This window comes from Petromyzon marinus, chromosome 31 (genome assembly GCF_048934315.1).
Source record: "Petromyzon marinus isolate PM22_M1 ecotype Great Lakes invasive population chromosome 31, UKy_Petmar_22M1.pri1.0, whole genome shotgun sequence".
Classification (NCBI taxonomy): domain Eukaryota; kingdom Metazoa; phylum Chordata; class Hyperoartia; order Petromyzontiformes; family Petromyzontidae; genus Petromyzon; species Petromyzon marinus.
Genome location: NC_133697.1, coordinates 4,780,159 through 4,807,798, shown reverse-complemented (window position 1 = coordinate 4,807,798; position 27,640 = coordinate 4,780,159). Strand labels below are relative to the sequence as shown.

Here is a 27,640-nt window from a genome sequence, read left to right as displayed (position 1 = left end):
AAAGGCGGCCGGGCGTGGTGTTGGCCACCCAACACCTCGTGTGCCGTGCTGGCCTTCATAGGTGCTACTCGTTAACAGCACTTGCCCCAACAGTCTGTTACAGGCTATACGGGGGATCTTTGTCTTTGTTTTGTGTGTTGCGTACAGAACACTTAGCAAAAACTGATCTGGGCTCTGATGGATCGCACTTCCCTGCAGCATTGTCAGGAAACCCGAAATATACAGCACAAACGGTTGTCATCCCTTAAAAAGATCTTATTTTATATCACAAAAATAATAATAATCACCAATGTTAAGCAAATACAAATGTGACAGCGGTGGTTGTACCTTTGTAAATGGAATGTATCATTGGGCTTTACGTGCCCAATGAAATCAACCTGCAACTAAAAAACACAAAACCCTGCAAAAATATTTGGATATGAAATGCAATGCAGATGTTGTACGTTTAAACCCTTTTTTATTATGGGGGGGGGGGTGGTGGCGGAGGGCCTGTGGGGGGGGATGGAAAGGCATAAAACCTCTCTTGTCAGACGTCGAGGCAGATTCGCGTTCAATGCGGTTAAGCAGAATTAAGTGGTGGAGAAGTTTAAGCGACGTTAGTAAATTGATTATACAAAATTCTGGGGGGGGGGAGGGGGGGTCATTTGACAGGCGGGCGTTGGGGGTGCAGCAGGAACGTCGGCGCGGCTGCCCCTTATCGCACGGCCACCCCCAGCTTTTCGAGCACCCGCGTGCCCTTCTCGTTGTACTCCTCCCTCGTCATCCAGAAGTTATCCTTGTCCTTCATGATGTCGGCAAGCACCGCGCCGCCCAGGAACACCATGTGCTTCCGTCGCGGCGGGTCCTCGATGCGGATCTTGAATTTCTGCGGTGCCGCGCACAAGAGGTGGAGCCGAGAACGTACTCTGTGTGAAGACATCTTTCAAGTGAATCTTTTACTTTTTTACAGTTTGCCGACGACTCGTTTTTAGGTTTCACCGTGTGTTTCGCACCGCATGCGCTGGGGCAGCGTCGTCGTCTTCTTCGTCTTCTTCGGGGGAAGAAGCTGCCCCAGCACGGGGAAGCAAAACGTCTAAACATCATGCCGAACGACGCGCGGTACAACTCGCAAAACACATTGGAGAGCTGTACAAGCAGCACTCTCTCACAATCGCAAACTAACGCAGTAGTACGTTTCCTGATGTTGCCCAATTTTATTTTGACTGGGCCATCAGTGACATTGTCTCAAGATGAAGGATCCCTCGCAGAGCGACACAACCCTCCGGTGTTCATGAACGGCCCAAGGAAGCGGATATCACAGAGCTACTTCTGAGATGGAGTAGAAGGGCAGCACTTTCCTACTCACTCTGCCACTGAGAATATTTTTATGCACGACTTATCCAATTTAAGTGCAGGACCAATACAATGCAATGGGTTTTTTTTCGTGCAGTCATTGGTGCGCGGGCTGAGACCACCAACTCACTCCACTTAAGAAGCCGGTTTAACCTTAGTAGTGCCAGCTCAGCGTTCTGATTGACCTCTGAGTCACTCGGACCCACCTGGATTTGAACCCGCTAAACCTTTGACTACGAGTCATATCATGTGACCCAACAATGATCCCTAGCTCGGGTTAAGGCCTACAATACACACAAGTGTAAAATCGTCATGCGTGGGTCAAAATTGACACGCTTAATTCTCAAGAGCTAGAATTTTTGCCAAAATTAACCAAATTTTCAAATGATGTTTTTTTTTTGCATAGCCTCTTGTGACCTAGCTGAGACTATCAACCCCTCTGGACTTGCAAACCCTTTCCAGATTCTTATGCTGGCTAAGCATTGCCAGCTTAGCCACTCTGAACTCTGAGCCCACTATCACCCAAATGTCATATAACTCCAGGCTACAAAGGATAAAAACCGCACAGCGCCTTCCTTTGCGGTGGCCTTGATTCTATGAGAATGTCGCAAATACCCAATGCACGTGTATATTTATTTATTTCTAAACAAACAATGGGCAGTTTTTAAATGTACACATATCCAACATGCCTTGCTGGAATACACCTGCCGCGGTGGTGAGATGTTAACTCCCTCGCCTGGTATACAGGAGGTCGCGGGGGGTTCGGCCCAGACCCTGACACCTGCTGCATATTTGGAGTTTGCGGTGTCTCTCTCCCCGTGGTCACACGGATTTTTCTCCGGATCATCCGTTTTTTCCCCTCCACATTTAGAATCAATGTCACGCGGCGTTTTAAGAGTATCTGGCCGCTATGAATTTCCACGCGGCGATGAGCCGCCACTTCGTCGAGCCATCATTTGTGATGGCCAGGTCACTTTTGAAAAAGAGCTACACGCAGCTCAGTGGGGAGGCCTGCGCCCGGTAAAAATGGAATGTAGTCCTGCTTTTGTTTTAACCACAACCGTCTAAACGCAACGCTGCGCTGCCAGAACATTCTGCCGCGAAGCCCGCGAGGCCATCGACTCGGGAGACGAGAGGAGCGAGCGAGTGAGCGAGCCGTTCGATGCCGTCGGAACTTACGGAGAGCTTGTCCACGTCGCCCTTGAGCACGCGCTCCAGGTACAGCTGCTTGATCTCACGCTCGAGCCGCGACGGCAGCCCCGGGTACATGGTGGAGCCCCCGGACAGCACGATGTGCTTGTAGAACTCCGGTCTGCAGAGCAACAGGCGAGGGAACCGGGGGGGGGGGGGGGGGGTTAACCACCTCGCCCGGTATACATGGAGGTTATGGGTTCGACCCTGACCCGTGACGCCTGCTGTATATTTGGAGTTTGCGTGTCTCTCTCTCTCTCCACGTAGATTTTTCTCCGGGTCCTCCGGTTTTTCCCCCCACATTTAGAAACACGCGTTTAACAGTATTTGGCTGCTGTACATTTCCACGTGATGAGTCACTTTCATTGCGCTATCATTTGTGGCCGGGTCGTTCAATGGGCCTTGCCTGGTAAAATAAAAAGTAATGTTTTTGTACTTGTTGTAATGTTCTTACCCGCCCCTACTGGACATCTGTGAAAAAGAGCTTTATAGCTCATAGGATTCCTCCAGTATAAATAAATATTCTGAGTGATTATCATTTTAGTTTAGTAACTTTTACAATACAACGTGACCGCATCTCAAGATGCTTTACAGAAACGGCGGGCGTTTACAGAAAGAGGCAGTCGGTGAGTCAGTGGCAGGGAGTTGACGGCACAGATGGGGCCGGGGGAAGGGAGTTCCAGACAATGGGGGTGGCAGAGGAGAGTGAGCAACTTCCCACTCAGCGAAGGTTGACCTGGGAGCTGTGACCTGAAAGCCTTGATTGCTGGAGCGGAGGACAGCGTGGAGGGGAGTAGAGTGGCACGAGAGGGGAGATAGGTCAGTGCATGGATGGGAGTAGTGAGATGAGAGGGGAGAGGCGGGTGAATGTGTGGAGGGGAGTAGAGTGAGACGAGAAGGGAAATAAAGGTAGGCAGAGGCATGTCCACAGTGGATATTGAAGACGGTTGAATTGACCTGGGATTGTGCATTGGGAGCCAGTGGAGGGAAGTGCGGTATTGGGGTGACGTGGCCTCTTTTAACAGGTGCGGTGGTGAGGAGTCTGGCAGCGGGAAATTTTGATCATCTCTTGTGTGGCACGTGGTGCAGAGTAATAAATGAATCGTATGAGCAGCACCAGCTGCTCATACGATTCCAATGGGACAGGAGCGTGGCGGGACCCCACTATCAGTAGCTTTTGTTTACATTGCTAAGATCGCTCCGCCAATGCATTCTCAACCATCGAGGAGGGCAGTAAGATTTCACCAAGTGCATCAACGGGAAGTTTAAAAGTTGCACCGTAGCGAGCGCCCGGAACCGGCACGAGCCGCGGTTGGCCATGGGCGAGCCGGCGCTGGCGAGGGGGCGTCAGGGCCGCATTTCAGCCGGGTCAGTTGGGTGGGTCAGTAAACCGGAAAAATATTTCAGCAACCGGCACACCACATTCAACATTCCTCTCACGTACGTTGAACTTCTTTCGCGCCGCGCCGTAGCCAACCGTGCTAATCGGCAGCGGCCAACTACGAGTTAGTTACACGCCACCGAATTCCAGTCTACTAGCGACCCGGCAAATATTCAGTGACGAGTAAAGGGCCGGAGTGGAGTGTATTTTGCAGGAAAGTGTTCCACACCTTGGAGAATTTCAATGGCACGACGTCTCATCTTGGGGTGGCACAATCCCAAATCCGCAGGTAAAAATGTGGCTTCTCCCCGACATCCCTTTGTATGAAAACTGCTGTCATCTGTTTCATAAAAAAATCTAGCCTAAAAACCCTAGAGCTTTTGAATTATATCTCTGGGACCATTGTATTTGTACTATTCGCCTTTCAGCGTTCTCTGGTCTGACACTGATGAGACTAGGGCATAAAGAAGATTGTATCTCGTATAGGCCAATCATTTTAAAAGACAATGCATATATTAATTATCAGAGCATGTTTTTTTTGCATGTTTGACCACAAGTACCGTGTGGTTAATCAGGACTGCAAAAGGTATCTAGTTGGCGTTTGAACCTTTTAACACCGATTTTTTTTTGGGCCATAAAGTGTTAAACCTATTCCCATTCGTCATACTCTTTAAATGGGTTTGTTTAACTGAACACACATTGCAGCCACCTCCGTGGAGAAAGTGCAATGAGGAAGCCCTAGAGCAGGCTCAGGGGTGGCACAAGTTGACTTACGACAATTCATGGAGAAAAACACGTGGATCGAGCGCATTCGTAGAAGCGAAAGCAAGAAAAAAGCGAGTCCTACGAGGAAAAGTGCGGTGACTTCAAAGGAAGCTGGGGAAACGCGTGCCGTAACGAAGAGGAGTACTCGAAGACAGGCAGCGCGGCAGGAGCTCAAGCACAATGCCAGTCGTCGGGCCGGGGGCTGACGCAAAAAAAACATCTCCCCCGTGGGCCTCCAGACACGAGCGGCACGATGGTGACAGCGGTCCCGCGCGGGGTGCCTCACCGCGTGTCGATGTCGGCCGCCTGAATGGTGTTGAAGAGCAGCTCGGCCACGCCGACGCTCTCCACGTCGATGAGGTGGGGCTGGAAGAGGGCCTCGGGAGCCTCGAACCGCTCCCCTCCCACCTTGATGATGCGTCCATCGGGCAGCTGCGGGAGAAACGATCGCACGCTATAATAATGACGCTGACAATTAATGAACGGACGATTGTGAAGAGCTTGGCTCGGCGTAAAGACGAAACGTTAACGCTTTCCCATTCCGCTGACGTACATCGGAACAGAACCGGAATGAAAAAATAAAACAAAATAACGTTATCAATACCGAGGGCAACCGCAGGGCCACGCGGGAGGGCGTGTGGCACAGTTTGGTGCCAGCTATCGCAGAGCGCGGTCGTGTCGCTACAGTTCTCTGCGGTGAGTACAATGTCTTAAAAATACAACGGCGCTACGCCTCTCTAAATAAATTGAACGCTGAACCGCTCGCGCGTTCCGGGATTCAGTGGTGAACAGGACACCCCACCCTGCAACTTGCAACCATCTCGGAACGGGAAAGAGTTAAAAACGCAACACAGAGTGGTTTAACCAGAGTTATAAACCGATAACTAGTATTAATATTCTTGGCTCATTCGGTAAAGTCACGTTGAAGGGAAACAATAAAATAATAATATATATATAAAACAATAAAATTCTCACGACGTTTCGACTGTAACGCAAACAGTCGAAACGTCGTGAGAATTTTACTGCTTTAAAATATATTATTATTTTTTATTGTTTCCCTTCAACGCGACTTTACCGAAAGAACCAAGAATATGAATCACTGCAGTCACGAAAGCTTTACATCAAAATTTAACTAGTATTAACATTACGGGGAGCCTGCGATGCAACCGCCAAGCACGACCTCATCACATCGTGGAAGCCAAGCAGAGGAGTTCAGCCCGATGAGTGCTCGGGATGGCGTGACGCCCTCTTGCCGGAGGCAACCGGGGCGGTGCGGTGCGGTGCGGTGCGGTGCGCGAGCGCGAGCAACAGACGTACGGTATAGGACTCCACAAGCACCGTGGTCTCGAGCGCCAGCTTCTGCTCCTGCTCGATGTTGTAGCCCACGTAGCAGAGCTTCTCCTTCATCATGCGCACCGTCTCAAAGTCTGCCGAGTGGTTGAAGGCGTACCCGCGCAGCAGCAGGAGCTACGGCGGATGGGGCAAGCGGTGCGGACAACGGACGAGGGGGGGGGGGGGGGGAATTATCAGTGTCGCCCAAGCGGTAGCGCGTTCGCCGCTCGTCGCAGAGGCCCGCATGGTTTAATCCGGCGAGGCTGCCCTCGTTATTAATGCAGGGCGTAATAGCCGTTCAATGTGCCATTGCACCAGTGAACAATAGTGATTCCCTGGTGTCAATGGAAAGTCGGCCATCGCGTTCAGGCGTAATGGTCCAAATTCTCCAAATTGGAAAAGTTACACCGCAAATCACTCGGTTAACGTTTTGAATCCGTTCCAAGAAAACTGTTCATTGAATATAGAAGTAACACATTTCTGCCAAAACAGGAAACACAGCGTAAACAAAGCCAGTCGGGGTCGAAATGCTCATAAATGGGCGTCTCCGATTGGCTGAGGGCATGGCTCAGCCCCACTTACGAGCACTCGGATTGGCTGAAATTGACGCTGGCGTGCATAACGTAAATACATACTGTTCATCAAAATGTTAACGTAATCCGAAACCATGGGGTCCCTAAGGGAGGCGAAATGTTTACCGAAAAACCGTTAACCGATGTCACTGTTAACCGAGGGACTACAGTACACATGTCAATAATGGCCAATTCTGTGAAAGCACTGCAGACGATGTCTGTGAAACTTAGCAGCCTTCCTTCGTGATACCGTTGCGCTATAATTAATGGTGCGAATACCAAATGTGCTAAATGATTATTGTAATTATTAGCGGCCCAGCTAGTTAAGGGTTCAGCAATTATACACATGTAATAAACACACTGATAATGCATTTAAGTGATATGCAGTCAAAAGTAAAAGCAGAGTTGTGAGACAGTGATAGCCATGTACAGGCTTGAGGATACGTGGACGGATAATGTTGAGTGCAATGGGAACTGCGACGAGAGTAAAATGACAGAAACATCTTGATCGCCGGGTGTGGTAATTCCGCACGCAAGAAACTTTTTTAACAGCAGAAACAAATTATGATAATTTCACATTACTAAAAATAAAGGTCACATGAGCGAAAATGAACTCTTGAAGATTTTGTCAGGATAGAAATGAAAATAATATTTGTGCGAAGCAGTAGCAGAGTGGTGATCGAATTTGCGCTTCTAATTGTGCAACCTGAGTTGGATTCCCGGCCACGGATAACATCGGTGGCGAGTCATATCTGGACCGGTCGCAGGCACCGCCATTGACCGACGCGCATTCACAAGCACGATGAAGTATGGTCAAACAAATCCCCTATGAATGACACGGCTTGTAGAGGCCTTTGTCCAGCAGGTGGCTTGACAATGGAATGTACATTGTTAAATTAGACATTATAATTAAAGATGTATTTGGTTAGGTTATTACAAAATGTAGCTTACAACCCTTGCTCAAGCCACTTTTGGATGAAGTTCTACGCGGGCCATCTCAGATGCTGGCCAGTGCGGGTTGGTGAAAGATGGGGAGCTGTTTGCCACTGATGTATATAGCCCTGGAAGGGAATCAAACTTTGGTTGCTGTGTCCGTAAGCGCAGTGTGCTACCTCTCCGTTACTGTCGGGTGGCCACCACTCGCCCCCCCCTACCTTGATGAGGTAGCGAGTGATGTCACGTCCGGCGATGTCCAGGCGGCGGGTGAGATGGGGCAGAGAGAAGCCCTCGTACACAGGGCAGATGTGTGTGACGCCATCGCCAGAGTCCACCACCACTCCCGTCAGCAGGCCTGTACAAACACAAAGATCCCCCCGTATATAGTAGCGTCTAACAGACTATTAGGGCAAGCACTGTTCGCGAGCACTTAAGGCCGGCACGGCGCGTGAGGCGGTAGGTGGCCAGCACCACGCCGAGTCGTGTTTATCTCCCTAGTGCTGATGTTTGCACACTGCACCAGTTACTCTTTAAGGCTGAGTCGACCTAGAAGAGGCCCAGGACTGATTCAGCTATTCGTCATCGATGTTGGCTGTGGGTGGGAATCGATACATACACACCTATCCAAACACACACATGCACACAGACACACATGCACGCATGCACATGCAACCACATGCACATAACAGCCTCCACCACCACAAATGATGCACACAATAGGTTGCCAGTAATTTAATGCTATCCTGGTCATGCAAACATTACCCCAGATATTGGAGTGTGCTTTGGAAATATGCACATCATAGTGTATAATATATAGTACAATATAATAAAAAAAAAGTTGACAAAACGCAAAGCTTCTAAGACCAATGTCAATAACAAACCGAGTAAGTTATTTTGACGGAAGCCCACACCGCTGAGAAACCTGGGTTCACATCCAGGAAGCTGTCTGCGATTAAAGTTGATTTTTACAAGCATTGCAGAGTGGGTGGAGAAAGTGTTGCCCCCTACTGTGTAGACCAGTGGTCACTTGAAGGGATCTCAGAAGTAGTTCCACGATATCCCCTTCTGCGGACCACTCTCTAACACAAAGAGCTGCACTGGCTCTGCGAGATGGGAAAAGATAATGTGTGTGTGTGTGCGTGCGTGTATAAAATACATGGGAAGTGGTAGTGTAGCGGGTAGCGTGCTGTGCTACAATCCCGCAGATCCGAGTTCGATTCCCGCTTACGGCCGACACCAGTGACGATTATCTGAACCGGTCCTGGGCCTCCCCAGGTCGACAGCCTCAAGTGAGTACCTGGTGCGGAGTGTAAATATCGCCACTGGGGAGACAAAGGCGGCCCGGGCGTGGTGCTGGTCACCCACCTCCTTGTGTGCCGTCCCAGCCTTCATAGGTGCTCGCTAACACCACTTACCCCAACAGTCTGTTAAAGGCTATACGGGGGATCTTTGCCTTTGTTGCCCTTGTAAAAATACAGATGTACTTTTTTAAGCGTGATGCGCGAAACCGCCGTGCTTACCTTGCGCGTAAAGTGTGAGCACGGCCTGAATGGCGATGTACACCGCCGAGAAGCCGTACTGCTCAAACATGACCTGCGAAGAGGATGACGGGCAAGACGACACTCCGTTAAAACCGTCATAGGCCACGGATGCAAGCCCTCTTCATAGCCTATCGTAATTCAGACGAATCGCTTTCATACCGTCCGAATGTGCTCATACCGTCCGAATGTGCTGAACTGCCTTTCGAAACATTCGAAGAAAAATCATGATACTCCAAGCCAACTCATAGGTGGCAGCGCCCTTCGTGCAACTTCTGCACTCCGGAAACTCCCAGCAAGTCACACCAATTCACCCAGGCACTGCGATCGTGGCCATTCGCCACTAAGTGGCGGTGACATCACCACGGCGCTTGTGCCAGGCTATGTGCACCTTGAGGCCACGTGAAGCGTCAAACGCCCGCTGGCAGGAGGTCACGGGGCAGACCCAGGTGCCACTTGTCGACTGACTGAGATGATTGGCCGATGCAAAACCTGTGCCCCCTACTGTGGTTTAGCCACCCGGTGCTCCGCTCGTTGTTGTGAGCATCGCTCCTCTGCCCTCTGTTGTTGCTGGAGGGTGACTGCCTCGAACCGCACAGTAGCGTCCTTCACGAGCCTCCTTCACAGAGGCCGATCTTGACATCACTGGTACCAGTCATCGGTAAGTCCACTCAGCTCCACATCACTCCATCTCTTCTCTAGCCCATGCCACGCCCGTTTAGTCCCCTCTATCCGGCCGAATAAAGCTGTTTAGGCATGCAGTGGCTGGGCACGCGGGCTACATCACCCAGCCATCGTCCCATAATCACACACACACAAACTCTCCTCTCATCATGCACGACACTCGACGAGAATTCCTTCTCAAAGAGTGACATGTTCAGGTGGCCGGAGGTGAGAGCGCTGAGCCGACACCGCTGAGACCTGAGTTCGAAACCGGGTTTCAGTCGCCTGTGATTAAATTGGGTTCTCGAGTTCAGAAAATTGGTGGTTTCAGCTCGGTCACCGATGACCACCCAAAGAACAACATGTTAATTTAGTTTTCTTTCACTTAATGTGGATAAATCCCCGTGCTGAGACTCAACATCCATTAAATTACGTCCGCACAAAACCACGGCAGATGCGTATAACTGATCCACAAATGGTAAATTAAAAACTCTCCAGCGTGCGACCGTGCTCGTTCAGAACAGACCGTGCAACGTATAACGACGTAAATGCCTGATCCACAAATGGGAAGGAGACATCGTGGCGATACACCTGCATGTGAAATTGTATCCGTTGCTCTGCTATCTGCATCAGCCGAACGGAAGAAAGAAGACTGTACTTTTTACGATCTCTCACGACGACTTTGCTCCCTCCACACTTTCACGAACCCGCACTGACCAGCCGAGTGAATTACGGTAAAATAACTCCCACCATGCGACCTACATAGCATGGGGAGTCGGTCCTCATCCAGCAGTGGATTTCCATTGTATAAATGAATCATTTGGCGGGACCCCGGGGTCCCGCAAAAATCAGATCAATAATTATTATTTTTCAGTCCGCCCACTCGTGATCCCGACAGCAACGCGCCGCCCGCCCAGACTCGCGCCAACAAGCGCCACCAGCAGCAGCAGGCGGCGATCGACACGATGGGCGCCACCCCACCGGCCAAACGCAATCCCGGGCGTCCGCCGCAGTCACGCGCGGCGATAACGCCCTCCGGTCAGCCATCGATCTTCAGTTTCTTTGCCAAGGCGAGCCCGCCCCCCAGGCAGTGAATTTAACGTGTTTATGTAATTTTTCAACTTTTTACGAAACTTAGTGCCCCGAGTAGCTCTCGATGAGGCCAATCGATTGACCACTAGTTTTGTTGTCGGTAAGGCAAGACTCGTGTCGCTACGCGGTTTTTCCCACCCCGGGGCAGTGATGGGACCCCGGGGTCCCACCAATTGCTTCAAATGTGCAGTGACATGGAATGGGTCACTACGTAGCATAGCGCGGGTTGCTACAGAGAAGGGGATCTGCTGTTGCAGCAGCCCTGACTGACAGCATGTCACGTGACAAGCCAGAGAAAGGGATGTAGGGGAAAAGTGACAGAGGGGGCACTGAGAGAAGCCCGGGAACCCGCTGGTAGGTTCCAGAACGGGGGCGTGGCCGGGGTGGAGCGAGGCCACGCTGGGAGGATACAAAGGGACCCCGAGCGAAGGTTTGGGGCTGTTGCTGCCGGAGTCTTCATCGCCGTCTTCACCTTCTCGGCGTCGTCAGTCAGGCAGTCTGCCAGCTGTCCTGACTGGGAGCTGTAGTTGCTTATTGTGGACTGTGAAGGCTGTTAATAAATAGAGTGCCTCCTACTCCTACTGTCTCTGAGTGCGTCACTACAAATGTATCCTGCACATGTTATAGATTTCAAAGATACGCCCAAGTCATTTCGTTGTTGCTGCGCATGTGTCAATTGAAAAATAAATGGCTGCGCATGAACGCGAAACCTTTAATCCGTCTCCGGCTCGGTCAATGTATCTCCCTAGGGGTGGTTAATTGTTTACGTTGTACACCGCCAGTGGGGCTCGAGAGCGTCGTCATTACGGCCACAGCGCGGCGGCCGCCCGTGCTTGCTCGGTGCCGCGAGGTCCCGGCTCCACCCGGTACGGACGTTGCCGTCATTTCCTGCGCGAGCGACAGGGCCGCCCCCTTTGCTGTGCTCGTGGGGAAGGTGGGGGGGGGGGGGGGTGGTGAGACCTTCGCCACCAAACCCGTCGTCCCGGCTCCCAAAAGTCGTGTTTGTTAAAGGTGCTGCCCTGCGATTGCTTGCTCGTGCCATTTGCTCTGCAGAGGACACCCCCCCCACCCTCTCTCCTCGGGGGTACGTGCCCTCCACTACCGCACTGGCGACACGTCGTGGAAGAGGTGGGGAGTAACCCACACTTTACCCCAAACACACGTCGCCTGCCGATTGACCCGACTCCGACTCGTGCCCACTATAAAAAGACAACGAATTGGACAAACGTCCCATAGTGGCACAGCCTGGCAATTGCTCGCTCGCTCACAGCACGCTGGCAGAAGAGCCTCCCTGGAAAGCCCCTCTAGAGAGGAGTTTGGCCTACTCCTCCACATTGGCCAGGTGTCTTGGGGCAGGGGGAGGGTGGAGGGGAGTACTTAAGAAACTGCCGTGCTGGGAGATCGAATCGAGCCGGCGACCTCTGGATTGCAAGTCCAGCGTGCTTGCTAACCGTTACACCACTGTGGCAGCAGCAGCAGCAGCAGCATCCAGCCACTGTTGCGTCTATCCACTGTACTTTGCTTAGAGCAAATTAAAAATAATAATAATAAGAATGAATTAATTGGACGCCGCACCCAGGACGGCCGCAGTGGAGAAACGAGGCGTTGCCGACCCAGTGGAACTCAACTTCTCACTCGCGACGGTGACATTTACGGCCGGGGAAGTAAGGTCGCGAGGTCGCGCCGTCAGCTGCCAGACCCCCTACGCGACGCCGCACCACCTCCGATTAGCACGGTTGGCTACGTACGGTGAAAACGAAGGCCATCGTACGTACGCGCACATTCAACAGACCGCGGCACCTTTGCGCAAACGGACGAACGAGAAATGCACGCCTCGTGACAACGACAAAAAAAAAACCCGCACACGCATTTCACCATCGAGCAGGTGCCTTACACACGGCACGAGCTGCCAGCTGCAGGCTCTCGCACGCGCGCGTTCGTTCGTTCCTTCCTTCGTTCGGAATCGTTCCGCATTTTTTTTGCTGTCCGGACAGCGCACTGGGAGACGGCAGTTTACGGGCACAACAATATCCGACGAATGCATCGGTTCGTTTTGAAACCTGTCCATGTGTCTCCGGTTCTGTGTTTTGTCTCGCTCTCAGGTTTGGCAATCTTTGAAGGAGCGTGGTTAACCAGGTGGGGGTGTTGGCTGTTGTGTTGGCCGACTGTCTGTTGTTGTATTGCATTGTGTTTCTGCGTTTTCTGGGTTTGTTTTCTCTTCCGTTTGTGCCCAATTGGTGGTTGCTTGTGTTGCAATCGAGGCATCGTGTACTTTTGTTCGATTTGTTGTTTTCTCTTTCTACGTGGCTTTGCCGAAAGAACCGAAGAGCAATCTTAATCTGTCTACCTATTCCTTTTTCCTTCGACTTCACCAAGCGACAAAAGCTTCACCAGGGTTTTTTCACCGTCATCGCACGCCTATATCTATTCGCCAAACACACTTGACTTCCTGTCTTTCTATTACGGTTCGCAGTATTTACGTCTGTTACCACTGTCTCATCGTACACGTGTGTCGGCTCTACTGGTGGTCCACAGGCTACGCAACAGTCTTCTGTAGTACGACCGGGGCGGTGACGCGGTGACGCAGCCCAGCGGTAGCGCATTTCACCGCTTCTACAGGAGGGTAATGCTGCTCGAATCTGGCGGCCGCCCTGGTTTAATAACTGCGGTGCGTTTGTAACCGGACGTCAAGGGTTTTCCTGACGTCACTCACAAAGAATAGTAGAGCCATTGTGCATTGGCGTCATGCTCTAGATTTTGAAAAAAATTACCCTGAAATTACTCAATTGGGATCGCGCATGGCAACTTCAGGCCCTACTGTAAAACTACTGCAGACTGAGCAAAACAGAGCGCCTTCCTTCGTGATAGCCTTACACCGCGAGAATGGCACGAATACCAAATGGACTCAATTATTCTGAGAGTATTGCAAAACAGCCATTAGGTCATCGAGCAAATAGCAACATCCTCTTTACATACCGAACAAGTCAGTTTGCTCTTTTCCTGTTATTGCACTAACAGTTATGAACTTGCAGCCGGTTCAACATTCCTGCACCCCCCCCGCCTCCACTCGTGCAAAACTCTTTTTTGGCATTTCGCGGCATCAATACGTGAGCGCATCTCGAGACGCTACGCAAAACATCTCGTGGACATTACATTCAGTTGCCGAGGGCACGCGCCCACGGGCCAAACGCACGCCAAGCGGCCAGCAACGAACGGCGACCGTCAAAAGATGTCACGGAAAACAAAGACGAGTGCGGCACCTTTAGTAGATTTGAGCGGCGAGGTTTATAATTATAAGAGCGTGGGGGGGGGGGGGGGGGCGGGCGGAAAAAAAAAAAAAGATGGGAGAGGAAATTCCAAAGTCAGTCGAGCCAACACGAGCCACCCCCCAAAATTGACGACGGATTTCGCCATTCAACATGAACCTCAGATGGGCAGGAGCGCACGCCCAGTCGGCTTGGTGCATCCAGTAGACAGTAGTTGTGTGGATTGCATGCAATTATGGCAAAGAACAGCGCCTCGTCTGTGACGATAACCACGAGGAGCTATACGCGAGAAGGACAGACAAACCCCCAACTTCCACAGCTTGGCCGTGCTCCTGGTAAGCGGTGTCGTGTAGTCTGCAGCCGTTCCAGACCCAACGGACTAAACGTGTGGGTTTTGAGACTGGACAACTGCAGAGAGCCCCTGGTGCCGGTATTCGGTGATGTGACTGGAACCTCGCGAGGTGCAGTCATGGCCATCAGTTGCTTGTGAAATGCTACAGCGCCTCTGACAGCACCAGATTAGTTTCTGATACACAGCTCCCAAGGTTGACAGAGGCGATGCCTGGACACATCCTGAATGCAGTCGGGCAACATTCTAGGGATACTCACAAAAGGCTTGTACTGAGATAAGATACATCCCAAATGTTGTCCCAATCGTGCTATCGGTATCACGTAACAAGATGATTTCTCGCACAGAGAGATGTTATTTTTTGCATCGTTTGTTGTTAGAACTTTCTGACCCGTCCCTACTGGATCTGTGCAATAGAGCTTCATAGCTCATCGGATCTGTCTAGGATAAATAAAGATTCTGATGTCACAGAAGCGGATTCCTGAGATCTCTCTACATGATCAATACGTAATTAGCTTCCAAATGTTTTAATTTGGGCAGAGCGACCACTGGCCACTGGCGAGTGCTATCGCTTGTGACCATCTGTGGCGGTGGATTTCTGCGTTGCGCTATGGCCCGCTGGCCGGTTCCTGCTCGCTCATGACCCGCCACGGAGGTCACGTGACCGACCGGCCGCAACGGGGAAGGAGCCGCAACTTCCCTTATCGCAGGAAAAAACGTGGCGTGCATAGGTGCCGATAAAAACTCGGCGTCAAATAGCGCAGGAAAGCAAACTACCGCGTCGCCTAACTTCCCATCATTATATTTTACACCCGACGCAAAATCTGCATTATTAACATTCACCCGCACTGTGCAGCGTGCGTTTGCTGCGCCTGTGGTAGTATCTCATGATCGTCGGCAGCGGCCACGTTCAATCCACTGCCGAATGAAGGCCTCTCCCCCCAGCCGTCGCCATCTCTCACAGGCCTGCGATGTAACATTAAGCCACGGCTCAAGCGATGGCTACTGTGATTACACACGTGGCGCAGCAGCCGCCAAGGTTGTGGTCGTTAAAATAAACCTGCTCAAATGTTTTTTGCACCGCGCGTGCCACGCCGAGACTGGAGGACGGACGCACGCTGTGTTGCCAAAAGTCTGCGGGCTGCAACGCCAATACCACACACGCGACAGATGACAACAGGAGGTATGAGCGAGGACACGCGGACACTGCGATGGGGCTCCGCTTCGCTGTACAGCTCCGAGCCAACACGGCCCGAGCTGTGAGGGCTGGGGTCAGGCGCGAGCTTAAAAGGCCACGCAGCAAAGGGCAAAACTGAAAAGCTCCACACGACGAAGCGGCTCCGGAGGTGGTTGAAAGGGGGAGCGCCACGGGGCTGGGCTGCTAGTAATGGCTGGTACTAGCGGCTGGTTGGATGCTTTAAGTGGGTTGGGGATTACGGTTAGGGTAACAGTAATCAGGTGAGGAGAAAAGTTAATGCTCGTGGCCAGTCGGCTAGTTGATGGGGGCCAAACCAGCAGCTTGGCTCTCGAGTGTGGGCAGTGCAACTGCACCAGGGTCCACGGGCCGGAGGGGTTCAGGCGCCAGGTCACGACAAACGGGGGGGGGGGGGGGGGGTGGGGGGTGGGATGAAATTCTTTGTAACATGGCCCCAAGTGGCTCACGGTACTCCATTGGGTTGGGCGCTTCCTAGTCGCTGGTTAACTCGTCGCTCAGAGAGAGCACTACGTGTATGGTGGTTTAGTATTCTCCTTTCCCCAAACCACTCGCTCCCCTCCTCCACCATTCGCATTGCACGGCCCCGGTCAGATTTTCATCCCCCTTAAACTGTTGCAACGTTCACATCACCGCCGCCACCGGCAGTGCAACGGCGGCGACGACAGCGGACTCCCCTCACCTCAATGATCTTCTCGCGGTTCTTCATGGGGTTCATGGGCGGCTCGGTGAGCAGGATCTTGCACTCGCGCGTGTTCACGTTGAGCTTGTCGGGCCCGAAGGTGTAGTCCCACAGGTGCTTCATGTCGTCCCAGTTGCGTACGATTCCGTTCTCCATCGGGTAGTTCACCTCCAGCATGGAGCGCAGCTCGCTGGCGTCGTCGCCCACCATGAGGTCCTGGAAGCCGGTGGGGGGAAGACGGCACGATCAGCCCGGACGCCGCCACGCGCTCCGCCGTACACAGCTCGTAAACAACAATAATTTTCGTAAATTTTTTTAACCGCTCTCATCTTGTAATTGGCGTGACTTTGGCTGTGTGTCGCAGGCCTATCTGACGCGAGTTTGAAGATTCTTTGTCAAGAAAACGCTTTTGCAAAATCATAACGCGTAAATAATCGTGAGCGTCGTTGGGGGTCAAAAGGAAATAGGCAGACAATGCGGGCCGCTTATATCCTGGGTCAGCCGCTGCGTCACAGACGTCTGGTGATACTACTGCGTTGATGATGTGTTAAAATGTCCAAGGTGCTACCAAGGGACATGACCCAATACGTTGCCAATTCTATTTTATATTCTTTTTAAGGCGACGGTATTATCGATGAATGTGTGTAAAGAACCATTTACACGCTTTCTATTAACTCACTCTGTCTGTTGTTGTTGTATCCTCAAATAATGTAACTCAATTTTAACCCAATTTCCAATGTGGTATCGACTGCAAACTTGGTACACTAATGTTATACTGATGACAATTCTATAATCTATCATAAAAAAAAAACATTTTAAAACATTACTTTTTACATGTTATGTTTCGGCTTGGCTCTAATTGTCCACGCTCAACTGACGTTGGCTATAAATCACCAGGGTCCCTTACGTTATGGCAAGCTTCGGGGACACTTCCTGGAGTCGTGGAGTTCTTCCATTACTAGTCGGGTACATTTCATTAAAGCGTGTTTAAAAAAAAGTTTTTTAAAATATATTATGCATGGGAGTGACATCACTAGCGTACAATGATTACACGCTTCACTGAAGCTTATTTTTACATGGTACATCATCTAAAATTCTTACTTTTTTGTTTTTGAAAGTTACTTTTGTCACGGTTTGTGAATTTGTTCGCCGATTTGCTGTAGTTAAACTCCAGCATCCATTGAAAGAAGGCAACCCTGGTTTAATTTGCCTCCTGCATGGTTGGAAGTCGGGGCAAAGACGCAGCCCAGCAATTGCTAACTCGGACAACTTCTGGCGGAAGTGCCTCCAACTGCAGGAAGCTCGAGGCAGCCCCTCCAGACGGTATTTGGCCTACTCTTCCAAAGTTGTCAGTAAATCCCATTTATAAGACTACATTTTACAAATCAGTTCTTCAAAGTCATTTCGGACAACCCAGGACACACAGCCAAGGTGCGTATGTCTACAAGCGCTATTAATTTTTCTTGCGTGTAGTTTTTTTAATCCCATCCCCTATTGCCGGCAATTTCGCTTTTAATAATAAAAAAAAACCTAACTATTTTGCTGAATATGCAAACACCGTGCGCAAAACATTTAAAATGTTCGCTTTTGCTCCTGGGGCAGCGGGGGGGCCGTGCGTCGGCATCGCCGGGAAAAGCGTGCAACCCTTCTGCCCGTCGCCACCATATCACGGCGGCTCTCTGGCAACCCGCGACGGGCGTTCAACAATTTTCAGGCAACATCTATAAGGGCATCAGTCGCGGACAACGACATTGGCCGTCGGCTTTGCATGCACACCGCAAGGATTAGCAGAGTTGGGGGGATACAATCGAGCTGGGAAGATGTTAATGCGCGCGTTTTTTTATTTTTCATTCGGCAGGCGTTACAAACACAAATCGTAAAAAAAAAAAATATACGAAATGAGGAATTAATAAATCAGTATGGGCGGCAAACAAGACCACTCAGTTTGTTACTTTATCGAAAATATAACAAAGCAACGGTCGTTATATGGGAGGGTTGTTTGTTCTTTTTGTCGAAAATTATGTACTTACCATCTTTCTGTTATTCTACTTCAACATGTGGATGAAGATGAAAAAGAAGATTAGGAGAACTACAGTGAGAAGAACATGTTTTGCATCAGGCAGCTAAAACAGCGAAAAGCTGGAGAGAGGGGGAAGGTCACAGCTCACTAAAGAAATAACACAGAAAAGTACAAATTAAACCAAAACAAAACAGAGAAAAATAGCAAAAAGACTTCAACAAGCAACAAATATAAAAATGTATCTTCATTTGTCTCCGTCGAGTGAAAGCGAGGTTAACAACACCGGTCATCTGGTTCTTAGAGCCTTACTTTTAAGCGCAAATTCTCACTTCGCAAGTGCACAAATGTACGAGCCCAAAAACGAATAGCACCACGTCTGTCGAAACAGAACGCGGCGCTCACCGCTCGCCATCGTCACCGTTAGGAGGAAACGCCCCCAAAATGGACGTTCGCCAACATCCGTCGGTCCGTCCCTCCCCGGCACGTACCTTGATCTCGATGTTGCCGACTTTAGCCGTGGAGCGGATGATTGGTCGCCCCACGAGGGCTGGGAAGATGTGCTCGGGGAAGTTGGAGCCCGCATATCCGCACTTCACAAACTGGAACAACAGCAGCAGCAACGATTTAAGAAGCCGGGTCAGGTGACGCCGTTGATTCGGCCATCCGTGGATTGCTTGACGCAGTTTCAAGCGAACACATCGTAGCTAATTGCTAAATGCGGTTGTGAGAATTGTTCTTTAACTCACCGGTGAGCCGAAACATTAGTTGACGCCTTAAACGGTTGCGCACGCAAATGCTGGAAAATGTTTGGATAAGTCGAGTGGTGGAGGGTTACACAAGAAAAATATAGCCAAACCATTAGGTGGCCGAACCCAAAAATATATAAATTATGAGCAATAATCAAATGGGCTGTGAAAAACCCCCATGTTCAATGAACATTTAAGGATTAAAAAAAACACAAAAAGATCGGTACACTTGATAACATGTGAACACCAAAACCACCACAAGCAACAGTGCCGTGTAGCTCTCCGATGTGTTCTCGGGCTGTACCGCGCACGCTGTTCAGTGTCACGTCCGACGTTTCGCTCTAGGTGCAGGGAGCTTCTTCGGCAACCGAATTTCATTCGAGAAGCTCCAAACACATGCTGCCGAACACGCGGCGCAAAACCAAAACGCACCGGAGAGGTGGAACTACGGCACCACAAGAGAAACTTTTATTTATTTATACAAAAAACCACTCGCATACAGTGAGTCCGCTAACAGCTCGGAAAGCACAGTGCGCCGGGGCCTGCTTGCCTACATTCCTGAAAACCCCACACTTGGCGCGTTTACTCCCTGCCCTCCAGGAAGAAACCCGCGCCACCACCAGCTAAGCAGCACGACGCTTCCTGCTGTTGCTGCTACTGCTGTTGCTTCTGATGTTGCTGCTGCTGCTTCTGATACAGCGATTATTGCTTCTGATGACAGTGAAATTAATACTGCTGCTTCCACAGCTGCTACTACTGCTGCTGTTGCTATTGGTGGTGGGGATGACGCTGCAGCATCATGATGCACTAATCGAGATGCTAACGACATATTTTGCTCAGCATTTGTTAAAAAGCACATGTTGCTGTGGTGGTGTGGATGACGCTGCAGCATCATGATGCACTAATCGAGATGCTAACGACATATTTTGCTCAGCATTTGTTAAAAAGCACATGTTTGCTGTGGTGGTGGTTTGCATATTGCCAGATGCTCCATTGTTTTCATTCTGGAAATAAAAGTTAAAAAGCCATCGCTTTAAATATCCCTGCTGCACAATTAATGTTTCGAGATAAACTTGTTTAAGCGGAGCAAAATGGTTAACGTGCAGAGCAACTGGCTGGGAACGAACAGCAACATCCGACTTGCTGGGGCCCAAGTTGAAGGCCAAAACGTGGCAGTCGGATGTGAATACCTAAATCAACGATTACTGGACAAAAAAAATACATCGCAAACCGCTTTACGCGTAGGGAAATGCTTGACCGTGCTTTAAGAAGCGAATGCACATGAGATTAATAATCTGTGACTGTGTGACAAGGTCGGATTTGTAAACGTCTATAAACAACGACAGTCAAACCCACCCATGCACAAACAAATACGGTACTGCAATGGGTGTGGACAATTCATTCGGCCAGGGTGGATGTGTGACGGTCAGATGGGATATTGTGACGTTTTGTAGTCGTTGGTTTGAGACCCATCGGAAGACAGTACTCATGGCTGCTTGGCTGTGTGTGTGTATGTTGAACTTCTTTCGCACTGTACGTGGCCAACCGTGCGAATCGGAGGTGCGGCTCGATTGTTAGCGGTGGAGCCGGTACTGGCGACTGGTTGGTTCGGGGTTGGACTTTGCTTGAGAGTGTGCAGAGGTTGCAAATGCACTGGCACCCCACTGAGTGACACAAAGGGGCTCCCCCTCCCACGGGTCACAAACGCTTGCCCAAGGTAGGAAGGGGGGGGCATTGAGGTCTGGGCGTCAACCTCAGCACACAGCCACAGTTACCGAATTATGTCACGGGGCAACTCCCACATTTGAAAAGTAATCCCGCCGCACACTTGAGATGACAATGGCACATTTACAAGCAGAGTATATCCGCACGTGGGGGGGGGGGGAGGCACTGGAAAACTTTCCACTCGCCGTGATGCAAAGGTGAGCTAAGATAAAAAAAAGTTTACAAGTGTGGCGCAGAGGCGAGAGCGCTGGCTGTCTGCAAACGCGGGCGTTTGCAATAAATAAAGTTTACTGCACGCGGCGATGTCGTCACACTGGCTGAAGAGGAGTGGGCATCCGTTAAAAAAAACACTCTCACGTGCCCAGCTGTGGCACGGTGTGTCATACACCCCCCCGCACGATCCTCTGTCCGAAGGCTCGTGGGCTATGGAACTCACACATATCTATATCTGTGGCCCTATGAGCCAGAAACACCTGTGGGCACATGGCCCACAACAAGACCCACACATTTCTACGTGGGGTCCCAAGTAAACTCGCAGCTTTCTTTATTAAGCGCCCCATGGGCTAGGCACCATACACACATGTTTATCTGGGGACCATGGCACAAAAACCATGGAATATTTTTTTTTTTACATCCGGGGCTCCATGGGCTCCTAAGCCCACACACATTCTGTGGTCCCCATGGGCCAGAAAATCGAAACGCTTCGATAGCTGGGGACCCCAAGGGGCATAAACCCTACACCTGCCCACCAGCTGTCATATCGCCTGGCTCACTGGCGTGACAATGTCCTGGAACTAGCGTGCGAGTTTCGCAGAAACCTGGAATCAGAGAGAGGTGTCTGCTGCTTACAAGCAACAATTTTCCTTACTCGGCCTCCTGTGCAAATAAACAAGCGAGTTACACCACGGCCCCGTAACGTTACACAGGGAGGGAGCGGGGAGGGGGGGGTGCTTTAATAGCAGCCCACACCTAGTCAGCGGTAGTGGCTCGATGAGGCGGCCTCAGAGCTTGGCTTATTCATCGGCCGCATACCGAGGGCGTGCGTAACGTAGTGTGGGAGCGCAAAAACAAGATACAAAGATCCCCCGAATAGCCTCTAATGGACTGTTGGGGCAATTGCTGTTCGGGAGCATGGAGTTAGGCCTGAGTGTGTGGATGGATGGCTAGCACCACGCCCTTCCCAGTTTCTAATATTTCCACACAGCAGCAGATAAACATTTAAAGCTGGGTCGATATAAAGGAGCCCCAGGACTGCTTCAGATATTCGTCACTGGTGTTAGCCATGAGAGGGAATCGACCTCGGCGTCACTGGGTTTGTATCGCGGTGTGCTAACCGTTAAGACTACTGCTCCCATTAGTATAGGTCACACACACACACACACGTGGGTCACACACAATGTGTGAGCAATCCGTAACGCTGGTCCCTACTTAGGTTGCATAAGCGATTCGGTTGCATGCAACCGAATCGCTTAAATGTTGGACGTCTCCGCAACCAGAGACGTCGCGGCACGCAGGCAGGCGATTACGTTGCGCGGTTTCAAGAGCGAATTGGTTGGTTGCACAAACGATCGGCCAGGTGTAGACCCACCTTTAGATATTACGAGCTGCAGTTGGGAGCTATCGGCGCAATGTGGTGGGAGCGGGGGCGCAGTGGCGGTGGTGGGGGGGGCAGGCGGGGGAACAACGACATGGAGGTGTGGTGGACCCAGCTCGTCCTGGGGAACGTCGCGAGAGTGCACGCCAAGAGGAGGCGCTGGCATACGTCGACCATCGTCGTCATCGACCTCTGAACCCTGAGCTGATGACACCAATAGATGGATGGACATGTTGAACATGTATTGACTCGCTTGCCCCCCCCCCTCCACTTCCTACCCCCCCCCCCCCCCCCACTAAACGATTTGATTAATTGTTGCAATTTGGAGGGGTCACTATCCTATTGAAGAATCTGTTATTTTTATTTTTACCATTGTGAAAGTACAATATAGTGTCTGCAGGGCTTTGGTTAAGCAATCACATAATTCACGCTGACAATGTTGAGTCATTTGCCAATCTATGAATGAAATTAACGTTGCATAAACGTGTACTGTACACGTGGTGGATTTTTTTTTATTGTATAGGTGTCATTACGTGTTTGCAATGTACGTCTAACGTGTCACGCTTCACACTCACAATCGAGATGTTGGCTTCATCTCAAGGGATTATAACCAGGTGAGATACTTGATGAAGAAAAAAAAATCTATTGCTGGATGAAAGCATTCCCACAAATAACTGACATTAAAACACCATTGCATGAGCCAAGAAGCACCATCAGCCCGTCGTTTTCTATAAATTGTGAATAGCTGTTTCTCGCACGGTAGGATTTGATGCATGCATCATAATCGCAAGATACTATTTTAACAGATGAATCATTCCACACCTCACCGATGTACACACCCACCCACAAGTGAAAAATGAACTTGTGATTCGATGATGGCTCTATGAGGACCTGGTGTGTGCAGCTGAAATGGAATGCAAATAAGGAATGCACTGTACCGATTTCAGTGCAGATAACGAACAACAACACATCTTGGCATCAGGTGACGTTTCGACGCATATTTACAAACTCAACTGGAAAGCACACGATCTCAACAAATCTCGGAAGCTAAGCAGGATTTTTTGAGCCGCCAATAGTGTTTGAATGGGCGACCGCCATGTAGAGTACACATCTGTGTTTCCACGTCTATGCTCCCCTGCCTTCCAACAACTCGCACTGACCAGCATGGGGAAGTATGGTCCAATAACCGCCACGACCCCGATGGCTTGGGGAGGCCCTCGTCCAGCAGTGAATAAAAAAAATGGGCTATACATGTACACGATGGTGCAATATCCCTTGCCAAATCGCTGTAATAACATTCGCAATGTTATACAATTCACGTTATATACGTTTGCTGTGTATATTGTCCATATCGTATTGAGTAATTATCTCAAATACCCCATTTGTCCTGGTGCCTCGAGATGTTAATGCATGGGAGGCGCTGTGTAAAAAAATCACCGATGATGGCTGATGGTCAAGAGTAGTGACGGAGCGTTAGCCAAGGAACGGAACGAGTCCATTAGGGTGATGAAGTCGGCTCATGTGTTGCATGTGCAAGGTGGAATACTACTTCACAGGATCACGCGACGTCTTGAGGATGCTTTTATTCACTAGTGGACTGATGACAAACTTATTAATTGCTACATTTGGTTGCGAGAATTGTTCTCCAACTCACCCGAGCTGAAACAACAATAATTGGCGCCTTGTTAAACACTTGCACCACGTGACAATGATTACTTTTGGCTGTGTCGGGTTCTTGGCCTCATAAATTTGGTCAGATCATCACGTGGCCCAAGACAAAAATCTATTATAAATCCTGGCAAATGATTATGCATTTTTATGAAGCTTGTTCACCTACAATAGCCTCGCCGAGTCTCTAGATTAATCATGAGCTGGCAATGATTACTTTAGTTTATTCCAGTCATTTTTAAAGTAATTAAAATATGGGCTATGACGCCAGCACACAATGGCCCTACTCTATCCAATACTGTCACAGGATCTTTAACGTCCATGTATTGTTATGGTCAATACATCCGTCGTATTAATTAGGTCTTGTGTTGAGTCATTACTTGAATAAGGCTAATGTCACTGCCAGGGTGTGAAACCATAACAAGGGCTGTTCTGTACATCTACCAAAAGCACTGGGCGCTGGCCAAATTCGCACACGGTGCACACTCAGCAATGTATGTGGTGAGTAGTACACTCACTCCACACTTAATTATTCCGGGGCTGAGCTCCGGGAAATAACAGCCAACCCACACCACCACCCCTTTTCCGGACAGTGTTGGGGGGCTGGAATTTGGTGGGCACCAGAAAATATTCCACGAGAATTTAAGCTCTGCTCACACGTGTACTACTATATGTGCATGCAACTCGTGAGCACACACACACACACGCGGTGCAGTACTTGTAGACTAAAATTTACAGTCCGGGCTTATCTGCTGGAGTACAGAACGTGTTTCGTCACTTCCTGCATGTAAAAGAGAACTTCTCGGTCTCGGCGAGTGCAGGCGTCTCGAGGAATAGCACAGTGCACATCCCCCCCTCCTCCCCCCGGGCATTAACCACGGCCTTCATTTCAGCCGGCTCGGAAAATATTTCAGCGCCCGCGGCACACCACATCCAGCGATGCGCCTCTCGTTTTGGGCTGTTGGCTACTTACTAACATAAGTCACGTGCCACCGACCACAGTTCACCAGCGACCCGGAAAATATTCGGTGGTAAATGAAGCTCTGCATGTTGTGTGTCTTTCATTCATCATCATCATCATCGGCCATGGTCAATCTACTGCTGGATCAAGGCATCCCCTCCTGCCCACACGAGCTCATTTCATCGCTCCATCTCTGTCGTGGACGTGCGCTCTCTCTCTCTCGTGCGCGCTTCCCTCTCTTGTTGCTAAACCCTGGGCCGCCCAGCCTGCTGTGGTTGGCCCCAGGGGGTTAAATGTTTGGGTCAAGGCACAGGTTATATTTGTTAAGGTCAGGGTTAAAGGTTTATGTACAGGTAAGTTGGGGTCCGGTTAAGGTTAGGGTCAGGGCGATGGTCAGGGTTAGTTTCAATATTGGGTCCGGTTTAGTAACAAAAATATGGATTGGGTCAGGATCGTGTTGCGTTTAGGCTCAGGAGTCCTACAATTTAAAACGACCCGTGATGGAGCCCTGGAACGTCCGTACAACAATCATCATCCGTGATGTTTCCCGCAATACGGTAACAGCACATCGCAGGTATATCGTTACGAGGTTGTTCTGTGCACCGTCTGGATTCTGGCCAAGTGGATCGGAGCCAGAGCCGATTCAACTCTGAACCAGAACCGCGTGCGATCCCAAACAACACCGAATGGAACCGGGACCCGATCTGAACCGAACCGCGGGGGGGGGGGGGGGGGGCTTCGTTCACTTCCCGGTGTCGCGCGCCGCTTCCGCTTATTTACACAAAATGTAGCAACTCGGCTTCCTTCCCCAGGGGGGTACGGGGGGGGTGGGGGGGTACAGGGTGGGGGGGGGGGGGTACAGGGTGGGGGGGTACAGGGTGGGGGGGGTACGGGGGGGTACAGGGGGGGTACAGGGGGGGTACATGGTGAGGGGGTACAGGGTGGGGGGGGTACAGGGTGTGGGGGGGTACAGGGTGGGGGGGGGTACAGGGTGAGGGGGTACAGGGTGGGGGGGGGGGGTACAGGGTGGGGGGGGGTACAGGGTGGGGTACAGGGGGGTACATGGTGGGGAGGGGTACATGGTGGGGGGGGGGTACAGGGTGGGGGGGATACATGGTGGGGGGTACATGGTGGGGGGGTACAGGGGGGGGTACAGGGTGAGGGGGTACAGGGTGGGGGGGTACGGGGGGATACAGGGGGGGGTACAGGGTGGGGGGGGTACAGGGTGGGGGGGGGGGTACAGGGTGGGGGGGGGGTACGGGGGGGATACAGGGGAGGGGTACAGGGTGAGGGGGTACAGGTGGCACAGAGGGAGAGGGGGGCACCCCCCTAAACATGGTCTCTTAATGGTTTAATCTTTAGAAGCTCCTCACCCCCCCCCCCCAGAGAGAGACAGGCATGTACACAGTCTATAAAGACGAAGATCCCCGTGTAGCCTACACAGGCTGTTGAGGCAAGAGCTGCTCGCGAGCATCTATTAATAACGTCACGGTGCGGTTAGTACCACGCCCGGCCGCCTTTGTCTTCCCGTCGCTGACGCTCCACACACAGAAACCGAATCAGAGATGCGTTCAAGACGTAACAAACCTAGCTCAGGCCCAGGACCAGTGACGGTAAGCACAACTGATGCGAGCCGTGAGCGGGGAATCCAACTCAGGATGACGCCGGGCTGGTTCGCACAATCAACGCCGACGACTGCGCGCCACCACCCCCCCAACCCACGACACAGACACACGGCGATAGACACAGACAGAGACACACACCAACAACCACCACGTAGAGAGAGAGACACAACCCCAGCACACACCCCGCCCGGCACGGCGACATTCCAATCTAAACGCCTGGCCGAGGCCGGCACCGGCTCGGCTCGGCTCGCCACGGGGGGGCTCCCCCCCCAAACCCAGCGAGCGAAACGAGCTGCGGGCTCCGGCGAACCGAACCCCGGGATCCATGGTGGGTTGGTGGATACGAGGTGTAGAACCCCCCCCCAAAAACCCCCCCAAAACCCCCCGGCTCTTAACGTTCGTCTCCTCCGCCGCCCTCCGCCGCCGCCGCCCGTGAGTGAGCGCGGCGTGTCCGCGCGTCGACCCGCACGGCCTCCCGCTCACTCACTCACTCACCCCCGTCCCGTTGTCGCACACCACCACTCTCCGACCCTGGCTGTCCATGGCGCCTGTCAGCTGCTGGCGGCTCGCTGCTGGCTGCCGTTGCTGAACCCGGGGGGGGTGGGGCCGGGCGGTGGGGCGTGGGCGGGGATTGGATGACGCGAGGGCGGGGCGACAAGGGGGGTGGGGCTAGTGGGGGGGAGGGGCTTGTGGGGGGGAGGGGCTCGTGAGGGGGAGGGCTCGTGGGGGGGGAGGGGCTCGTGAGGGGGGGGCTCGTGGGGGGGGGGCTCGTGGGGGGGGGGGCTCGTGGGGGGGGGGCTCGTGGGGGGAGGGGCTCGTGGGGGGGGCTCGTGGGGGGGGAGGGGCTCGTGAGGGGGGGGCTCGTGGGGGGGGGCTCGTGGGGGGGGCTCGTGAGGGGGGGGCTCGTGGGGGGGAGGGGCTCGTGGGGGGGGCTCGTGAGGGGGGGGCTCGTGGGGGGGGGTTCGTGGGTGGGAGGGGCTCGTGGGGGG

The 27,640-nt window shown here is 51.6% G+C and overlaps 1 protein-coding gene across 2 annotated transcripts; it reads right to left on the bottom strand.

The window, feature by feature from the left end:
- Positions 1–437: 437 nt before the first annotated feature.
- On the bottom strand, positions 438–27,294 carry ACTR2 (actin related protein 2). 2 transcript variants are annotated; one of them, XM_032963723.2, is made up of 10 exons: positions 27,147–27,294; positions 18,821–18,931; positions 18,343–18,357; positions 16,313–16,528; positions 9,030–9,102; positions 7,728–7,864; positions 5,987–6,136; positions 4,956–5,101; positions 2,512–2,644; positions 438–865 (listed from the first exon to the last, which is right to left on the bottom strand). In XM_032963723.2, exons 1-10 carry the CDS (start codon positions 27,192–27,194, stop codon positions 695–697), a joined length of 1,200 nt encoding a protein of 399 aa, XP_032819614.1. In that variant the 5' UTR covers positions 27,195–27,294; the 3' UTR covers positions 438–694. The 2 variants fall into 2 exon arrangements, with proteins under 2 accessions (XP_032819614.1, XP_032819615.1); XM_032963724.2 differs by lacking the exon at positions 18,343–18,357 and having other exon boundaries at positions 27,147–27,287.
- Positions 27,295–27,640: the final 346 nt, after the last annotated feature.